The sequence below is a fragment of the Centropristis striata genome, chromosome 10 (assembly GCF_030273125.1).
Source record: "Centropristis striata isolate RG_2023a ecotype Rhode Island chromosome 10, C.striata_1.0, whole genome shotgun sequence".
In the NCBI taxonomy this organism is placed as follows: domain Eukaryota; kingdom Metazoa; phylum Chordata; class Actinopteri; order Perciformes; family Serranidae; genus Centropristis; species Centropristis striata.
Window position 1 is genome coordinate 16218724 of NC_081526.1, and position 15619 is coordinate 16234342.

General features: G+C 40.3%; 1 protein-coding gene across 4 annotated transcripts in view; it reads right to left on the reverse strand.

Annotated features, from left to right (window-relative positions):
• nalcn (sodium leak channel, non-selective) overlaps positions 1–15619 on the reverse strand; it is a 71894-nt gene that overhangs the window by 15173 nt on the left and 41102 nt on the right. For all 4 annotated transcript variants that reach the window (XR_009395004.1, XM_059342566.1, XM_059342565.1 and 1 more), the window contains 3 exons: positions 2313–2449; positions 739–880; positions 468–541 (listed from right to left, as the gene is read on the reverse strand). Coding sequence is in view for 3 of the 4 variants with exons in the window: in XM_059342566.1 (XP_059198549.1) it covers positions 468–541; positions 739–880; positions 2313–2449 (353 nt within the window). In the remaining variant the exon portion in view is untranslated. The remainder of the gene's footprint in view (positions 1–467; positions 542–738; positions 881–2312; positions 2450–15619) is intronic.

Below are 15619 nucleotides of genomic sequence, written 5' to 3' on the forward strand. Positions count from 1 at the left end.
GCGTGAAGCCTTTAAAAAAACATCACATGCGGTCAAAAATCTGTTTGCCCTCCTGCTTGCCACACACAAAGGGAGGCAAGTCAACAGATGACATCATAAAATATGATGACAGACTTTCAAAGCTTCATTCAGAAAACCGCAGTGCGAATGTTGCATGTAAAAAAATGTACAGCCCTATAACATTGGGCGAGATTTCGTTAAAAAGTGAAACTTTTTATAGACATCTGGGTTACATATAACTGTTATTTCAGCAGCATTTTAGCAGCAGTGAATTTTCCTGCTTGACAGTGAAAGATAGAACAGGAAAGGTCATTAAAACGCCGCCCTAAAACTTTTAACTTTTATTTACTGCTTTTATTAAAAAAGCAGTAAAATTAAACCAAATTTAGCTCACTTATAACCTAGACGACTTTTGACCTGCAAATCACCAAAACCATGCTTATTAGGGAGGTGTAGACGTGTCTTACCGCAGGATTTTATTGATAGTATTTTCTTTTTCCAGGAGGTTACGAGCTCGGATACTAAATATTGACCTGCGAAGCTGAGAAAGCACATAAGGAGAGTCAATTAGTTTGTTAAATGTAGTGCACCATCCAAAAACACACCATGCATACCACAGTGAACATTAACTACAAATGGCTACTGCCACTGTACGCTCTTATAGCTTCTTATTGGTTTATCAGTTATGTATCCACTTTCTGCGGGTGCGTTAGTAAGAGAACAAGTGTGCGAAAGTACCTTTTGGTCGATATACTTGTTGTCTTCAATGGCAGAGCGTTTGGAGTGGTCACAGGAGGAAGATGATGCGGAGGGGAGACGCCGGAACAAACAACTGGTGTCCTGCTGCTGACGATCAATGAACTGCTTCATAAAGCTCTCCCTAGAGTAACACAACAACAAAGAGCACACACAAACGTGCTGCATTGTAATAAACAGATTCTTACTGAAGAACTCAATTTGCTTAAGAATTGAAGAAATAATGTTGTTGTTTTTTTTTAGATTTATTGTCAAAAAACATTTTAATTGGCACTAAACTACCTCTCAGCTAGAAAATATGTCAGTAGAAGCTCTTGCTGCAGCAGCTTGACAGATGGGCTGCAGAGGGAGATTTCTCAGGGAGCAAAGGACCCAGCTGTGCACTAATCAGCAACTAAATGATAAAATTGATTATGAGGTCCACTGTGTTGGACACAGTTCAGCTCCCCTGCTAAAAACTGCATACAGTAAGGTACAAACTGACTATTCGCAGTTTTATTGTTTACTATCTACAACATTTTCTCCACTTACGTCAGGTCAATACCGTAGTAAAAATATCTGTAAAATGGTTGCAACATTAATGGGTTTTCCATCTCAGCTGCTCGTTGTTGTACTGTTCTTGAAACAAAGTTTCTACTCAATAAACCATTTTTTCGTTGATGCGGCCTGTTTGAGTATGGTGGAAATTGATGTTCATTTTAATGACCTAGTTCTTCTTCTTTTTATGCTGAAAAATAACTCTTACTGGTGCTTGAAACATAAAATGGCTCACAAAGTGCCTGCCAAAGATTTTTTTGCCTGTTTTTTCCATTCAGTCTGTTTTTAGAAAACCAATTTAACTACTTTTATTTAACTGGCTGGTCATAGTGTTGAATTAGACTGGAACCAAGTGGTAACCTCCAGTCTGAAAGGTGAAGCCAATGTGGAAATGCCTTAAACCTGCACATCTTCTTCGACCAGTGCCCCCTGCACTCCACTGGTTGCAAAAAGTCTAACTGAATAGAAGTCTATGAGAAAATGACCATACTTCTCACTTCATTTATTGCCCCAGTAAACATTTTCTAAATTAGTTTATGGTCTCAATTACTAGTGTAAAGTATTCTTCAATACAGCATGATGTGCATTTTGTTACTCATAGTCCCATTTAGAGTACATCTCATCATAAAGCAGGATAAAGTTACAACCACAATGAACAGTGTGTTTTTAACCTTTTTACAGTGTGTTCTCCGTTTGTTGAAGTTAATTATAACATTTTGGTCACCTAAAAAGCCTTGTTCATCATCTGGCTGTACTAAAAGAATGAGTCAGCTGCATTTTTAATTACGGATGCAGATTGCTAACCATGCTAGCTAGGTAAGGCTAGAGTCAACTGGTAACTTAGTGTCCTCTTCCCAGCTCCACCCTCTTCTCCAAATAGCGCCACTTCTGGCTCATTAAAAATGGCATGACTGCATCATGATGCAAAGCAGTAAGACAGACATTTAGGCATAAAAAATATCCCCAAAAATATATGCTGTATGAATTGATTTGGTGTGCGTCCGGCTGTGACTGTGTACCTGATCCTGGGCACGGTGAAATCAGATGGGAGCTTTGATATCTTCACCATCTGAGGTCTGTTGGGGAACTTCTCAAAGATCCTTAGTCGTAGAGGGAGCTTCTCTTTGGTGTCAGCATTGGCTTCACTTTGCTTGAGCTAAAGGAGGTGTGAGAGAACCAGTTCAGGCACAGAACAGAAGAGCAGGAGAAGGCACAGAAAAAGGGGAATGTCAGCCACTTGATGGAAATGAAGAAGAGAGAGATTTAAAAAAGATACAAAGGGAAAGAAGGACACTGTTACTGTAGTCTGGGTGTGGAAAGTTGAGGAACTGAATGAAGTTACCCTTGGTATTTATGGAGAAAAAGCATGAGAGACTAAGCCTGGTATTGCAAGAGACAACAATGCAGAGGTGTTATCAGGGACTTAAGAGTGCAGCTTTATGTTTCTGCCTGATGATGGCAGCAACACACTTACCTACAACACACACACCACATACAGTATGGACAACCACATTTAGGATGAGATCCCACTTACTTTTAGAAAAGAATGGAGAAGGCAACAAAAGAAAAAGGAAAGATTACTTTGGAGTGGTTAATGGAGAAAAGAAACGGTAGCGACAGTTAGAATAATGTGCATGTGTGCAGGCACTGTGGCACAGGCTGGAGAAATAAAAAGATGACAAAGGGAATGAAACCAATTATTTCCATTTAATTACATATGGGGGAGGCTGATTGAAATCCCCTTGTAGGTATTCTCTGTCTGGGTGCCTGGAGATAACCCCTGATGCATTGCAGATTAGGCTTGGAAGTGAACTGCATTTAGAGCAATGGTGAATGGCAGCTTATCATTCGGAGCAGGAAATAGCTGTGAAGCATATTGACTGGGCTTGAAGAATGTTTCTCCGTCAGTCATGCCGTTTGTCTGTCTACCAATGCGAACGTCCCCTCACGCTATTCGTGTGTATTGGTATTTCTCTCTGCGCTTGTCTGACTGGGAGCGCCCGAATGACTAGAACAGCCCCTCGTATTTGAGGGATAACAGCCGGGGGAAGGAGAGACCTGACAAAGAAGGGAATGGAAATCTGTCTATCCATTTTCTTTTTCGAGCAGACTAAAATGTGGGAGCTTCTTTTTTACTGTGAGTGGGTGAGCAGTGAGTGGCATACTGTGAAGACGGAATTATGTACCAGCATTTGCTTGCCTAGGCTTTCTGTCTATATTCTGTCTCCCAAGATAGACACGGGATAGAAAGAGGCAGAGACAGAGAGAGAGACTAAAATAAGTAAAAGAAAGAAGAAGACAGGAAGAAAAGCATGAGAAAATAAGTATGAGACAAAACTTTAGGGATGATTACAAATAGACAAGTGAATTGTGGATCTAATATTGCTTAAAGCAACAAACGAGACATCTTATACTACATCTGCTACAGCAGTATGGGATTGAAAAGAAAATATGTTAGGGAGCTTCTTTCTAGTGCTGCGGTTCTCTCGGTAAAACTTTCAGAAAGTGCTGCAGTCATCTCAAATAATACCTGTACAGTATATTTGGTTGCTGAATTCCCAGAAAGCAGAACACACACAAACAAGCATGCACACATACACACATACACACACACAGTGCAGAATTAATATGGACCATACTGTTCCCAAAGGTCCTAATCAATTGGGCCAACTCAGCGAGATGTACAGTTTAGCCGAGGCTCTACACCCTTATCTGCAGCAGTGTCCCATTACAGCAAAACTTTCTGTGCCATGTATTGTCCATTGTTGCTGCACTCAGCCCCTCAGAATAATTCCCCATCACAGTGAGCATCTCCTGTATCCACATCTCTTCATATAAGTCCTAAAATCTTAGTTGTAACGTCAGATTTAGTTCATTGCCTCCTTCTCTCACTGATCTCCCATTATTCCTCCCTTTCTAATTTCCCAAAAGAGGAAAAGGGAGCTGCAGGGACAGGAACAGACCAAACATTCAAAAAGATTTGCTATTAAAATCTTTTCTCATAAACAGACTAGTGCACTGTAATGTGAGTGATGCACACTTATTCATGTAATTCAATTTATCGGTTTATTTATTTATATGCTACATCTGGGGACCCGCCAACTGTGGAAATAAATAAGCAAAGGATGCAGTGAATTTAATTTCAATTTACCCTGGGAAAACAAATCGGTATCCACTGTACCATGGACCATTTAGTTTATTTTTGGGGAGGGAGGTGTAATGATGCATTATAGCAAGAATGTTGAGGAAGCCAATGTAAGAAAAATCGTTAGTCTGCTAACATACCAAATTTGTAGCTTCCTAAATTACTGTGTAAGGCTTTTCTGGTAAGGTTTTACCTGGTGAGTGGGTGCACTAGTAAGTTGCCATACGTGCTTACACATTGGATCTTCAGTCTAGTCAATACATAGGATCAATAAAGCACACATGGACATGCAAGAGTTCAGGAACAGAGCACTTACCGGGAAAATCTATTCTCTACTGATTATTGGTTTTAGGTGTTGTTGTATTATAGAAGAGGAATTGCTTTCTCCTGTATAAGTGCACTCATGAACAATATAATTCATAAAGTACATGCACTTTTATGTTTTTCAGTGCACCCAGCATATTTCTTTGTCAGTGGTAATTGTCAATACTTTTCTAGGAACAATGGATCAGAACTTGCAGCCTACGTATATGAAAGGTAGTGCTTGTGGTAATGAACCCACTAGAAGAGTTTTCTGGGCCTATATAGGCGAAGGGGACATGGAAAGCCTCCAAACAAATGCTAATATTTCTCTGTGTCTGCCAGATGATATGAGGTACCTTCACAAAAAAGTTGCCATATCAATCGTGTGGCCCAAAAATAAGTTATTCCAGCAGTATTCCCAAGTGTATACATGCATGTGTGTGTGTGTGGGAAAATGCCTCTGTGTTTCTCTTTGTGTCACAATGAATGGTTAATAAATCAAAACTACTGCCTCGCTTGCCACAGATGAGATTTAGTGTATGGTGGTGTAACAATGGAGCCGAGACTAATGTGTTTTGCCTTGAGATCCATTCAGGTGACCTGCCACTGCTTTCCCCCACCATTCAAGCCAATTTCAGGCTCGGCTGAGCCAAGGAGCTTTCCGTCCGGGATTTCCACAGCTTTTCTGACCAACGCTGAGAGGAGGACAAAAAGCTAATGCTGACTATTAGCATTAGACCAAATTCAGTCATAGCTATAGTTCAGCGGGAGCATGGGGAGATGATAAAATAGTCAGCACCAAAATGGCCTCAGACAAGCAGCTGGAGAGTGAAAATGAGCCTGGAGGAAAAGCATTTAAAATAAGCGAAACCCCTGCAACATGACACTACTTACTATTGTGTTCAGTATTAAAACCTCTATATAATGAGTATGATGATACATCGGCTATTCAACAACTGCAGTACCAGCCATGGCAGCTGCATGCTGATACAATGGTGATAACTACACTTAGCTGAATGACTAACCCATCTGGAGGTTGGACACTTATCTGTTCAATATGTGCAACCTTAAAATTCTTCTCTTTCAAACTGCCCTGCAAGTAGACAAAAAGAACACTGGGTCCAATTAGAGAAGGGTTTACCCCTTTTACAACTGATCCTCTGACTGCACACAAACAATTTGGAAGTCACTGTTATGGCAGGAAAAAAACAGTCAATATTTCTCTTAGGCATTCTGGTCAGTTGAGCATTTTAGCATTAGCCTTCATAAAAAGCACAAGCACAAGTTATTGACTCTGATAGGCATGCAAGTACTCATTTTCCCACTGTGTAATTCCTCTTAACTCTCTGATCGTTGCTGTGAAAGTCCCTCAGAGACACGCAAACACAGAGTATGAAAATCTTCAAGACCAGCCAATGGAACAATGGGGAACTGATGAACAGCCGCCCACAAAACTGCTGCCCACACACACTTGCAGAGTGCCTGTGGGAGGATGTACGTACAGCCATTCAGACATCAGAGGCTGCCATTCAGCAACAACACCAGACAACAGCTGTGTATGTGTGAGAATGTGCGCTTGTGTGATCATAGACTGCACATTTCAGTATTAATACAGCTTTACTTTCTGCGTGAACAGTCACTCAGCATGGTAGGCACAGCAGAAGATGTTTGTACTATATTTGTAGTTTATGTAGCAATCTCAAATCATGTGTGGTCCCTGTCATACATACTAACCTAGCACTCCACATTCCCTTACAGTCTTGGTTGGGTTCCCCCGGCCTTGGGCCAGTCCAGCCGTAATACCCAGGGGTGGAAGGGCTGAGAACAAGCTAGCAGGGTCACCCTCTCCTCTCATTAGCTGAGTAATGAGCCATGCTGTGGAGCTGCTGTAAAAGCCACACAGCCTGTAAACCCTTAATAGCTACCTCCAACACCCAAAACAACTGCGGATACCAGTAATACAATTCCTATGTACCAGTACATGTTTATGCATTCATCTGTGTGCCTTTGGGTTTGGGTCTTTTCAGGACAGTCTTAGACTCGTGGTTAGGGCTCATGCCTTTAACAGTTATTGCAAGATTCCTGGCTGGGAAGCTTTTTGGATCTCAGTTCTCTCTGTGTCCTCATGTCCCCTGCCTGCATTGACTATACAGACTAAAGGCTAAAAAGGCTTAAAAAGCGTTGAATCTAAATGTAAAACATCTGTAAAAGCACTGGAAGGACATACATCTACATCTGCCTGATCAATACTAGTACTTCTCTGTGGATTATAGAAATAGAATAGAAATAGAACAGATATTGCACTGTTGGCATGGTCGTTTGGCTGGTACATAACAAAATGGCGATTGTTGTAAGATGGTATGGTGATAACACATGTGAGTGGGCCCCTAAAGTGTGTTATGAATGGCTGGATAGCTATAAAAGCTGTCTGCTCTCCTCCAAGTGTAGTGGAAAGTAATGCTTGGATGAAGTATTAAGTTGTAAAATAACAAAGATTTTGTGGCTGGCTCTGGTACCACTCCAGTTTACTGGAAATCTTCACCTCAATGAGTCAGGGTTAGGGTTAGTTAATTAGTTAAGTTAATTTATACTGAAGTTTATACTACCATTGCATTTGAATGTCCGTTTTACTCCTATTCTACTTCTATGGAGTCGATATTTACTATAAAACAGAGCTATTTAACTAAATGTACCTGTGCCTTGTTGTTCTACCAATAACTTACCCAAGACATTCACTTGAGAAAAAAATCTGAGAACAGAGTTTTGTCCTAATTCTTCAGCCATTCTTTCCATTCTTGTTTTAATAGTTTTCTTTCCAGGAATGCTATACTCAAGAGGGAAGTTACTAAAGGAGTAACAATCATAGATATGAAATGTGTGTGATTGAAGCCAAGTGCAAACTTGCCAACACAGGAACAAAAAAAAGAATGTTTCTTTGTCAAGAACATTTTCTACACGGGTACGTCGTGACTATGTTTGTGTGTATGTGTGTGCATGTGCTAGTTTGAGAACATGGCAGAGACATGGCACAGTGCCTGGAGTGTCTTCCAATAGAAAAATGAAGGTGACATTCACAAGATAAGAACACATTGTGTTGGGATTCTCCAAGGGGTTAGCTCTTCTGTTCTCTGCTCCCTCTGTCTTCTTTGCCTTTCTTCTCCTCTACTAAATCCCCAAATAAGTCATTGGTCCATTAAATCACGTAAATGGAGGACAGGCTTTTAGTTTAACTCATAAATAAGGAAATCCTTGGTCGGAAGCCATGAAACAATCACTCCATAACGCATTTGATCAAACTAAATTCTCCTTAACCAAATATGTATTCAATGCTGAGTGCATTCTGAAATAGTGTGGCTGGAGCAGAGAGCAGACAGCATGTAGGAATATATATACATATGCACATATAGATACTGTAAAGAATCAGTTGTGTTCTGGAGAGAAAAGCCCCTGTTGTGTCACTGTTGCCACAGTGATGCTGTATGTTCCTGTAACAGCTGTGGAACACTGTCTACTCATCCTAAACCTCATTTATACCCAAAGCAAACATCTATCTTCCCACTCCTGCTGTTCTCCTTTTCTCTCCCTCCCCTCCCCATGTGTTTATCTCTTCCTTCACCTTTATCGCTCAGTCAATCTCCCTCACCCACCTCCCTATCCTCCCGTTTGATCTCTCACAGTCGATGCCAGATCATACTCTGTTCAACTGACAAATATGGAACGAGAGCATAGACGCAACTCAACTGACAACCACACACTGTCACTGTCACGCTTCTCTCCACGCCAGCTTTGACAAGCCTGGCACACTGGGGGCAGCAATCTGATTACCTCTGTGCCACATCACACCCTCTGTCTGTGGCCTGTGGAACTCCCCACAGTGTTTCTTTAAGGATGTTCATCTAGTAGCAGGCCCTCCCTCACACCAATATCTCTTACACTGATAACATCTTGGCGATCTGAGAGAGCAGTCATTTGTCATCATCCATCATGCCACAACTGGTGGCCCACATAGACCTCCGCGATACAAAGAGGCACACAATTATAAACATACACACACACACCCATTTGTCTGCTCCAGCCATAAATCCTTGAACAACAACAAATCATAATTCAAATGTTGCAAGTGTAGGCTGCGCACTAGATGGCAGTGTGGTTAGATAGTTCAGGCTATGCAGCACAGCAGTCCACTTTATCATTTCTGAAGCTTTTAATTGAACCGCACATGGTCAGATAATCTGGGGGCTCTCACAACAACAATTATCCCTGAGTATGTGCAGAAAAAAATCCTTCCTGAGGCTACTGTGGGTCGAAAATCACAAAGGCAAGAGGCTACAAGGTATATGCATGGACATGAGTATCATGGAACCAATCGCAGCACCTTGGCAAATAATAAAGAGCACGGACACAAGTTACATTCTGGAAATTGTACAGTTTTGATTTGCTCGTCTTTTCTGCCTGCTAAAATATAGCCCAATTAATACTGTATTTTTGAGATGGATATATTTATTTGCACTGTACTTAAAGCTGGAGTAGGTCGTTTTCTAGAAAAGGCAATAAATAAATAAAACACCAAAACTTGAAAGTACAGCCCTGCAGCGCCCATTCTCTGTCCTAAGCCTGGCCTACAAGATGAGCATGGACAAATGCACACAACTGCAAGAGTACAAGTATTTAATTTCAATTATGCCAATCTGAAATAAAGCAGCAATTCTATAAGAATTATCGTCCTGTTTTCTTTGCAAACTTGAAGACAAATTACTGAGATTTGAGGCTCTCGCTAGCTACATGAACATGAACTTCAATTAGGTGCAGTCATGAGCCTACATTTACTTTCCATCTCTAAAACACTTTGCCACTTCGCATTTATTGTCCAAAACTTTTTAAGACTCTCTTTTTGATAAGTCTGTCTTTAGACTTTAGAAATTGCCAATGCTGGATTAGCAACTTTTTCTGCAAAATTTTCTGCAACTGAATCAGACTTTCACCATCTGAGGGGAGGCGTACGCGCATCCACATCTAAAAAACAGCTTCTGTTAGAGGCTTGACTTTGTTAAGCCCGAAAACAGCAGCATTACTGTGTCTGTAAAACAAATATGTGTATGTCAGCTATAGATTGAACACTCACACAGCTACATCCTCTCCCCTTTGCTCATAAGAATTTTACATACCTGGAAAAAGAGAAAGAGGAAATGACAAAGGACAGAATAAGAGGTCTCAGAGCTCAATGTGCAAAGTTTTCAAACGTCAGCTCGTCTCCATGCATCATGTAAACAGACTGCAGATGAAAGCAAGGTAGCTACGTTCTGAGCGCTTTTTCTTCTCTGCCGAGCTTTCTACTTGCTCCTTTTTTATCAATTTCCCAAATGTGTTCCTCATGACTCATCTGCCTGGCCTGAGGACCCGTTTGATTGCCAGACGTATCCACTTTCACACAAACACATACAGAAATGCAAAAATGAGTGTGTGCACAAAAATCCACACACAGATTTATCACCGCTGACAATTCATACCCAAACACACACACATAGAGATACACACAAACACACATTATCATCATCATCACTGCCCTTAGGGGTAAACACCTTTTTCTATTTGGTTGATATCTACTGGCACAGGATAAACATTTTCCCCTCTCTCTGCACCTCCCCTTGGTCCTGCAGACATTGTCTGTGGGCAGGAATGATTTGTTGGTTGGAGATGGACCATCAGTCTCTCCCATCACAAAACCCAGCGACCTATGACACCACAGATGAAGGTAGAGCAAAAACAGGCAGCAACAACATCCAACAGACAAACTTGTTTTTCAAATCACATGCAGCTATTGGCCCGTTCATGTTGTGTTGAAAAATGGTGTTTTGGGGTAGTGCTTTGACATTTTACATGTATGGCTCAGACTCACTGTCAGCTGAGGTACATGAACACAAAAAAGAGAGGAAAAAAAATCCACACTGCATTTTGTTTGGAGAAAAAAAGGCTAAATTAAAAGTAAAAATGTTCGCTCTTTACAATAAAAACAGCATGTAATGAGTCCCTAATTCGACAAGAGATTGTAACAAAAATCACAAGGTTTTCAGCTTTCACTGCAATAATTTGACTTATTCCAGTTTAAGCTAAATAAACATCTGCCAAAATTGGTTGCATCTCACTTTTAAATGATGATTTTGCTCTTTAAAGTAACAATATAACGGACTGTTAAGTCACTATCTATAGCAGAATAAATCAGTTGATTGAGTCTGAGGGCCATTGAGAAAAGCTCTTGCATTGGCTCTATCAAAAACTGGGTCCATGTGGCGACAATTTTGGGAAAAAATCTATTCATAATTGAGCAGTGAATGACAGTTGATGGAAACTGACAGATGTATTAAACAATGTTTGGATTGCTGGGAAATAAGATCCAAAAAAACCCTTGCAATACTGCTTACTGCCATTGGTGCCGCCAAAGAGAAGAAAATGAGATCATCCAGATTGTAACTTTAACAACTTCTGTACAATTTGCTAAGAAATGTTTACTGTTACTTTCAGAAAGAAAATGTTTTTCCGATCAGTGGGCGACTGCTCTACCATCTGAGCCTCAGCTGCATTTCATCAGACGATGATGAAATGCACATTAGTTGATTTATAATTATAATCTAGCAAGTAATACCAGGTAGGTTTTTAATTGCTACCCAGCACTTTCACATCAAGCACTTTGACATTCAGGTCAAACAAAAGGCTTATGTTATTTAGATTTTTTTCTAAAGCGTGTTGTTTTGTAACCATTTACAGACAATGGCCCTCATTTATCAAACGAGCGTACGACAGAAAGTGAGCATAAAGTGGGCGTAAGATCATTTCTACGCAAGCCTCGGCATTTATCAATTTGGACGTGAGCGGAGGGTACGATCAGATCCCACGTCTGCTCTCAGCTCTTGTACGCAAATTTGAGTCAGCGTAAAGTCCACACGTCTGAGTCTGAGAATTGATCTTAGACTATGGTAACGATGCCTGGAGCGGATAAAACTCTACAGTGTTTTGTTTGTTAATGGTGACAAAGCAAAACATGTTTAGACTACATCATTTATTATTAAAACATTATCCAAGATAAATACACCCTGCAAACGTGAAATTCTTTAAACAGAATACCAGCCAAGGATATTAAATGTTGTTGTTTTCTGCTGTTTACCAAACAAAACCAGTTTGTTGTGTTGCACCTGTTGGACGTCAGCCTTTTACTTTCTGCCTCTGAGAAATTCCTCTTCTTTTTGAATTAAAACTTACTTTAAAACATTGTTTACCTCCTTTTTACTTATTTATGTATAGGCCTACATGTATTTATACATTTTGACTGGGTCTCCTTACTGTTCTCTTTACTAAGAAACAGCGCCCTCCAAAATCCTGCTTGTGGCCGTAAATATATTACATCTCTATATTGTTATTTAGGACTGAGCTTACTAACATTATTGTGATGTTACTTTTTCCTGTCGAACCTTTCCCCCGCTCATCTATTGGTTGTTGATTGTGTTACGTCACTGCGACTTGCGATAATATCAAATGACGGGAGCACGATGTGACTCCAGTAAAACTCCTAGATTTACTAAAGACTTTCAGTTTTTAATCTGCGACTGTGAAAATCGTTTGGTGTAAGCCCAGCATAACTCATGCAAAGAATCATGCTCAAATCTAGTCACTGATTTCGACTGTGCTATCAAAGTAATAGTTGTTTCTGCCGCACAGTATAAATGTTTTAAAATGATATTTCCTGAGTAGTTCAGCACTCTCCCAAGTTTCACATCAGCTATGAACAGAAACACACCTGGGAGGCCGATGTGAGTTGTGGCTGTGTGTGTATGTGTAAGGGAGGGAGGGGGGTTGTCTACTTCCTCCCATCACTTCTGCTTTCCTCTGCTGTCTACCTTTCTCCTGTCCCAGCCTTCATTTCATTAAAAATCTATCAAACCTAATTTCACGCAATAAATGCATTATCCTAATCAACATTGATGAGTGGAAGATGCACTGGTGAACAAATGCATATATATATGTGTGTGCGTGTGTGCAAGTGCATTTTCCATTAAGAAATTCCTACTTCTTTTGTGCTCCTGGCTCATCAGTATGGCACAATAAACCAGTTGTTCATTAGCTGAGGCAGTGCTTTCTCGCACTTCCCTAATTATTAATGACCACTCTTTATGTGAACGTACACGTGAATGTGTATGCACATGCACCTGTGTGCCTGTGTCTGTTTCTGTGTCGAAAGCAAATAACTATAAAACCTATTCTCAGGCTGTGATTACAATGCATGGATTCAGATCTCTTTCATCACATCACACAACATTAAAGCGACCAGATATTACAGCGCAGCGAGCTAACACTGATCTGCTTGATCACAGCGCAACTACCCACAAGCCTCTGTGCTTCTCCTGACGTTTCAAGCTTTGACTCCGAGATGAAAAAGCAAATCAAGACAAATGGTCTGTTGAGGTTGACAGATGCAAGTCATTCCCCTGAAAGGTGGGGCTACAATCAGCATACAAATGATGACAGATGTTTTAAGCTACATGCCTTATTGATGATGTCATTATCAAATCAGCAGACAAGGGCAGAGTGCTGCTGTTACACACACACACACACACACACACACACACACACCTGGCTATGGCGACATAACTTATACGCAGGAAGTGACAGGTGGAAACCTAAGCCAGTCCTGATGACAACATGATGACGCCCTAAAAGTGTTGCCTGGTAAGTCTGTCCATGTTGATCTGCTTCACTGAGCACAGATATAGGTAATAACGGAGCAGACATTTGTAAAATATTGCCACTTTAACATCACCATCTTTATTAAGCTGAAAAGGTAAAAGCTATTGCCTTGTATTGTCTGGCCTAAGCAGGCTTATAGGACCTATAAGTTGTATATTTATGTTGCAGTCTGTCACAGTTGCTGTACTTTTACAGCTTTGTTCACAGCATTAGTTCTATTTTCAGCTGTGAGTCATGAGGCGATTCTTTTCGTAGCAGCAGCCAAACAGACTATTTGGCCTCTCAGGTGTGCAGTTCTTTATGCATTATGACTCACAGGTATTTCCCATTCTATATTCATCCAATGTTGCAATGTTACATTCTCACAGGACTGCTGCAAACAGTATGTTACTGACCTATTACGCTTTAAAGTAAAATGAATTCCCAAGATGGGTTGGTCAAAGCTTTGGCTGACTGCAACACCATTATGAAAAAGTAGTGAATGGCTTGAAGGGGTCCTATTATGCTAATTTTCCGGTTCAAACTTGTTTCGACTAGAACATGTTTCCATGCTTTAATGTTAAAAAATAATAATAAGCCGCCCTTGTGGAAAAAGTGGAGGCTGTTCTGTTTGCCCAGAGTTTTAGGGTCTGCATCTGTGCTCTAGGTGTCTCTGTAGCGTTCGTCATTGCAGCCAGAGGAATGACTGTAACAGAATATAGCTGCACTTTTTACCATGAAAAATGACCAATAAAAGCTTCAAGACAAATATCTACACAATAGGACAATTGCCAACAGGAATGTAATCCGAAACTGGGGGGAAATATAAATATCAGAGATTTCTCTGACGTTACAAGTTTCTACATGTGGCAGTGGAATGACTGTATAGCAACTGTATTTTCTGCCATGAAAATTCACCAATAAAGCTTTTAAACTTAAAATCACAAAATCAAACATCAGCAGAAATGTAAGCAGAAGTTTGGGAGAACTCAACAAAAACGGCTTAGATTACCTGAAAATACTACAGTTTTTCTGACATTAGAATGCAGCTATATTTAAAAGTGAATGTAATATAAACACTGCAGTAGTGTGCATAGTGCAGATGACCATATATTCATATCTGTCACAAGGTGACGTCAGAAAGAGGGAAAACATTTGAAAAGGAGTATTCACGATGGTCACAGGGTTTATTTTTACACATGTTTACTGCATTATTATTTGAAAATTTGGGTACATTTAATATGACAATCTGACATTTTAACAGTTCAAATATATGACAGAAAAAGGAAAAGAACATAGGTCCCCATTTTAGAGAAGAAGCTGCCAGTCAGCACACTTTGGAGTCAAAGATCCAGAGAGCTGTGAATGACTTTAAATGGAGAGGGCTTACTTCAGTGCATGAAAGAAAGAAAGAAAATACATTCTGATGGTGATTACTTTACATTAAAGACAGAAGGTACACTGTATCAATCGTGCATGAATGTCACATTGTAGAATATGACATTTGCAGTGACTTACCAACATATTCAGAAAATAATTTGAAGAACAGTTCAACATCATCATGCACAATTGTGCTGTGCAGACGGGCCTTATCACTAAAAGCTTCGCTGCACATGTGAATTTTCATTTTACTGTGACACATACACACACACGAACAAACACCGCTGGCACACCTGCAACCACACACGTCTTCTGTGCTTCAAGTCTTTCATGGGTAGAAGCAGAAATACAATGGCGTGTAAGGAGAACTGACATGTTTGACTGGTTTTCCTCCTGATATTTCTGACACACAATATTTCTGACACACATGGAGCATGACAGGGAGTGGGATGTTAGGGCAAGATAAACTGTCACCAACTACTTTCAAAAACATTTTCTCCACAGCAGCTCGAAATTCAGCAGTCAGTGTGACAGTGAATGCTTCTGTGATTAGCTCACTTAGCCAACAATTGCCACTAATTATGCCACCAACAATGTAACTGTTTACATTATTCCCTCTATTGTCAACTTGTGTAAAGCATCCCACGCTTTCACCCCAAAACACATAAACATCCTCGCATAGTTCACTTCAAATACCAAGATTTGCATGATCTCGCTCTTTGAATTCTTCATTCTGCTTCAATTTGTTGTTCCATTATTTCTAATTAATTTGAACACAGCAAC